The sequence below is a fragment of the Brachionichthys hirsutus genome, chromosome 4 (genome assembly GCF_040956055.1).
Source record: "Brachionichthys hirsutus isolate HB-005 chromosome 4, CSIRO-AGI_Bhir_v1, whole genome shotgun sequence".
In the NCBI taxonomy this organism is placed as follows: Eukaryota; Metazoa; Chordata; class Actinopteri; order Lophiiformes; family Brachionichthyidae; genus Brachionichthys; species Brachionichthys hirsutus.
Window position 1 is genome coordinate 15,317,832 of NC_090900.1, and position 5,000 is coordinate 15,322,831.

Genomic DNA, 5,000 nt, shown 5'->3' on the forward strand with positions numbered 1-5,000 from the left:
CATTGTCTTCTCCTCGCAGGATACTCCCTTGTCTGTCCGCTTGTAACCCGGTGATAGTCCCGCAGCCGGGCGTGTGTGTTCTTCCTAATCAGTCCACATTGGTCATGTCTCCCGTGGGGTTGGTCCGTGTCTCTGAAGCCCCACCCCCGGGCGCCCAGAGGCCGCTAACACCAGCGCCAGCTTCGAATAACAACTCCAAACAGCAGTCGGTTCCATCCCCTTGGCGTCCGGTGGCCCCCGAGGAGCCGGACCTCCTTCCCACAGTGTCCGCCCGTCCCTCAGGGAGCCTCCCTGGCGCCTGCAGCTCCCTCCCTGTGGCGCCTCCTGCCGTGAAGAAAGAAACGCTGCAGTTCGACACCGCCCTCATGTTCCTGGAGTCTCCAGCGGCGGTGTGTAATTGGCTGAGTGGGCAGGGAGGAGTCATCGTGCCCGGCGCGGCGGTGGCTCTTCCTTACCTGCCCCCCTTCGTCAGCACTCTGAGCACGCTCAGCTCTCTGCTCGTCGCCAAGAAGTCTCTGACCAACGCGTCCCTGAAGTTGCTGTGGAACCAGTCCAGACCCCGGCGGCCCAGGACCCCGCCCACACCTGGAAGTCAACCGCCAGACCTGCCGGACTCCACCACTGACCTGAGATCAGCTAAGAAACCAGGTAACACAACCTTTACTCGGGTGCGCCGATAGCTCTGGTTCTTAGCGGGAGCAGTGAAACATAAATGTAGAAAATATGAATATTAAAAGCCAGTCCTGGAGGTGACTGCTCTGTCCTCAGGTGTGTCCTCAGGTGTGTCCTCAGGCGTGTCCTCAGGTGTGTCTTTCTTCCCTCCGCAGCTCCCTTCGTCCACTCTGACGCTCTCGACGAGGCAGAGGAACAGGAGTACGTAGCGGCGGTCCGTGACCTGGTGGCCGAGCGCTTCTCAGATAATCCCGCCTACAATGTGCTCAAAGCGCGCTTCCTGTCGTGCTTCACGGTGCCCGCCCTCCTGGCCACCATGCATCCAATCGCAAAGAAGATCGAAGTGAGGCGAGCCGACGACGAGGAGGAGGAGGACAAGGAAGGAGAGGAGGAGTTGCAAATGAAGAAAATCAGGGCAAGAATGAAACAGAGGAAAGCTGAGGTGAGACGTCCATTTTATTTCCTGGATGTTTATTCCCTTAGTGATGCTGAACTGCTCAGAGCTGATTGATCAGGCTGATTACAGATTAATCGCATGATAATCGAGCCTTTTTTTCTCTCTTCTACCTCAGAGAGTCAGCATTTCCACTTTTTATTTCTGCTTGTTTCCAGAAATCGTTATTGCTATCGGGAGCTCCAGCCAATCACCTGCCAGGATTTAACCACACGGACACGCCCACCTCCGACCAGACAGAGAAAAGCCAGAATGTTGGCGTCCAATGAAAACAGAGTTCAGTGAAGCGTTTTGCGTTTTCAGTGCACGTGAAGATGCTTTGCTTTCACAACTGCGTGTTTTTTTTTTTTATTCATCCGCAGTGATGAATGAAATCTGGTTCTACAGGCGTACATCTCTGTGATGCGTTCAGGAACCGAGTCGCACTGAAACTCGGGTGTTTGTTTAATTTTATTCAGCTTCCTTTTCCTAAAACATTCAAAAATAACGAGGTTAATAATTTTGTAATAAAGAGAAAATGTGTGATGATGAAGTTGTGGTTTTATTTTAAGAAGATGAAGAAGACTCACAGGGGACGCATCAGAATGTAGAGACACGTGGGACAACCAGGACATCCCGGGTTACGAGGACATCCTCCATGAAGTCTAGGAATGTTCTCGTGACTTTTATTATTATATTTCAGGGTAGGGTGTTGAAGATTAACCCCTTGGCCTCCCCTGTATGAGTAGAAGCTCAGTGTTCAGCTTCCTGCTTCTCTTCAGATCATCATAGATGCTGTGACGTCACTTCCTGTTCCTCCGGCTGATGATTCCCGCTCACACTGAGTCATTCCCTATTGGACTTCTCTCATTTTTAATTTCCTTTTTTGTGCTCATCCAGATTTTGTTTCATGGGATGAATCAGAAAAGTTTACCGAACATTGTTTTGTTGTGCATTAATGTCTCCATCCCATAATACTGACCTGTCATTAAGCACACATGTATGCTCCCATGTCTCATTACAAATAGCCTCATTAGCGTTTTCAGTGCTAACATTTTAATATTTTTGTGTTTCTGATACATCTGAATCGGAATATTGATCAATCTGAAACGAGCCAATGAGAGTAAAGAAAAGCAGATACTTAAAAACAAGACTTCTCAGACTCTTTCAGTTGTAAATTATGTTATTTTATTGTCTTATTATTTTTAGTTTATTCACAACTTTACTTTATTTACCGCGTATCGGACGGTGTGTCGGGAATTTCCTACACGTTTCACGGATCGTGAACGACTCAAAGGCGTTTGGTAAAGTGGTTGCCATGGTGACAGAGAGACGCCCTGTCCCCCATCCGAACGAACGTTCATTCATAATCGGGCGGTGAACGGAACCGGAGCGAACCTCGGACGCCCCCCCCCCCGGGAAAGAAGAGCTGGAGACCCGCAAGCGGCTAGCTAGCTAACGTTAGCATGTGCGAGAGCAGGGCGGTCCCGAGCGGCCAGGTGTACCGGCAGCTGTTTGATGCTCAGGTGAGATGAAGGTCTACTTTCGTTACTTCGTTACTACTTGAGTATTTTCCTCATTACGTCATTGTTGGCAGGTCCAGTTGTCCAGATCTCTGCTGGCCGGACGGAGAGACACGAGGACGGACTGTCTGTCTGCAGAGGACACAAACATGCAGGGCAGCGCTGCCAGCAGGTAGACAGACAGGTAGACAGGCAGGTAGACAGACAGGCAGACAGACAGGTAGACAGACAGGCAGACAGGTAGACAGGTGATCAGGAGCGTTAGAAATCGTCTGAATTCAGTCATGCGTTGAAATAATTAATATTTATTAACTGATCTTTATTTTCCCTGTATTTACTGTGACGTCATCAAACAGCATCTTGACTGTAAATACCTCGTTTAGTAGTTATTTAATATATATATATAATATAAATATAACAGTCAATGACATATTCAACAAAAAACTATCAAAACACCTGTCTGTCTCACCTATTCTCTGCCTGTCTGTCTCACCTATTCTCTGCCTGTCTGTCTCACCTATTTATCTATGTGTCTGCCTGACTTTGTCCAGCAGGGAGCAGCAGTTCTATGATGATGATGATGGTAATGATGATGATGACATTCATGATGTCATCAATCTTCCCGACACCGTGGGTTCGTATCTTTGATCTCTGATCATCGGTTTTCGACGCTAATAGGATTGATTGATTGATTGATTGATCTGTCAGAGGTAGATCAAACTCATGTAGCTCCGCCTCTCATCCACTCTTTCTTTTAGTGATTGATCACTCTGGCTCTGACATCATCGATAGACTGAGGGAGAGACAAAAGAAAAACCACGAAGAGGCAATGAAAGCGCTGAAGACAGAGGTCACTGAGGTCACCGAGGTACGCTCTGAAGGACATCATTATTAATATTTGTATTATTATTGTTGTTGTTGTTGTTATTGTTGTTGTATTTCCGTGTCCAGGTGAGTGAGACTCAGGTGAGATCCATCAGTCTGGAGCTGATCTCCTCTCTGCAGGAGATCGACCTCAGATTAAAAACCCTGAAGGATCGAATGGAGCATCCAGAACGCCTGGAAGACGTCGGTCTGCAGGTAAAGATGGGCGGAGTCCTTCGGTCTGCTGTAGAACAGGTGACCAATCAGCCGCCTGCGGGACAAACCCATCGGAGACGTCTGTCAACAAAGTCTTTTTACACAGAAGGAAAAAATACAGGTGGTTTTTTTTTAACGTTTCATCAAAGGGGGTTTTGAACAGGCACAACATGGACAGCTCAGTGGAGCCGCCAGGGTCCTAACGGGACTTCACGCTGCATAGCTTTTGTTGTTGTGGTGAATTTTGTGTGTTCAGGAGGTGTTTGCTCTCTGGGAGGAGGTGGAGGAGGAGGTGAAGATGAAGAGGAGCAAAATGATGGAGATGAACCACAAACTGACCGAATGTGAGACTGAACGAACCCACAAGGTCAGAGCGAGTCGCGCATCAAGAGGTCAATAGTTCATTAGTGGTAACTGTAGCTCCACCCCAGTGATGATGTCACTACTCTGTCAACAGTCCTGCAACACAAACTCATTAAACATAAAAAAAAATAAAACCGAAAGCAGCCAAAATGATCCCAAACATCAACTGGAATTTATATCAAAGACAGGTGTCAATTTGTGTGTGACAAGTTCAAATTCAACAAAAAATTCAAGGTGTTTTTTTAAAGCAACTTAATCCCAAAAAGGGGCGGGGTCGATCTAAAGTCTTATTTATTTCGGATTATTTCCTATGGGACTATTTTTCAGATTTTTTTTTAGGATTAATATTATTATGAATATTTATACAAACAAATAAAAATCCATGTATTTGTTGTTTGTCTGTAAATATATGAACTGTGTGGTTGTGATGTCATATTTGCAGCCATTTGTGTTTCTCGTAGATCAGAGTAATGCTCAGGAAGTGCTGCCACCTGCTGGAGAAGATCGGCTTCCTGCTTCCACCTGACGTGGACAGGCTGATCCACACTGAGGCCACGGTAACTGTCTGACCTCTGACCTCTGGCCCTGGACATCCACACACTCGCCGTTGTCCTCTGTCCCTGGTTCAGATGCTGAATCAGTCCCTCCTGGCGAACCGGCGCAGTGTAGCTCGTCTGCTGCTCCTCCTCCAGGAGGAGAACCTGCGGCAGGAGTCGCTCCTTCACCTGCAGTGGGAGGACTGTCTGAGCTGCTGGAGGAGCAGCAGAGTGGATAAGATTATAGAGCACTTCAGGTGGGTGGAGAACAAGTAGCGGGCTCAGGGGGGCTCAGGGGGGCTCAGGGGGGGCTCAGGGGGGCTCAGGGGGGGCTCAGGGGGTCTCAGGGGGGCTCAGGGGGGCTCAGGGGGGGCTCAGGGGGGCTCCATCTCG

At 48.3% G+C, this 5,000-nt stretch overlaps 2 protein-coding genes across 2 annotated transcripts in view; both read left to right on the forward strand.

Annotated features, from left to right (window-relative positions):
* Positions 1-1,654, forward strand: part of snapc4 (small nuclear RNA activating complex, polypeptide 4) — a 7,956-nt gene extending 6,302 nt beyond the window's left edge. Inside the window, exons 20-23 of the mRNA XM_068760944.1 lie at positions 1-231; positions 322-648; positions 828-1,114; positions 1,285-1,654. The exon at positions 1-231 is cut by the window's left edge and continues 22 nt beyond it. Of these exons, the coding sequence (XP_068617045.1) occupies positions 1-231; positions 322-648; positions 828-1,114; positions 1,285-1,395 (956 nt within the window). The 3' untranslated portion in view covers positions 1,396-1,654. The remainder of the gene's footprint in view (positions 232-321; positions 649-827; positions 1,115-1,284) is intronic.
* Positions 1,655-2,571: 917 nt separating this feature from the next.
* The window catches only part of ccdc180 (coiled-coil domain containing 180), an 11,276-nt gene continuing 8,847 nt past the window's right edge, over positions 2,572-5,000 (forward strand). The window contains exons 1-8 of the mRNA XM_068760945.1: positions 2,572-2,631; positions 2,703-2,800; positions 3,183-3,262; positions 3,387-3,496; positions 3,580-3,708; positions 3,965-4,075; positions 4,533-4,628; positions 4,701-4,864. Of these exons, the coding sequence (XP_068617046.1) occupies positions 2,572-2,631; positions 2,703-2,800; positions 3,183-3,262; positions 3,387-3,496; positions 3,580-3,708; positions 3,965-4,075; positions 4,533-4,628; positions 4,701-4,864 (848 nt within the window). The remainder of the gene's footprint in view (positions 2,632-2,702; positions 2,801-3,182; positions 3,263-3,386; positions 3,497-3,579; positions 3,709-3,964; positions 4,076-4,532; positions 4,629-4,700; positions 4,865-5,000) is intronic.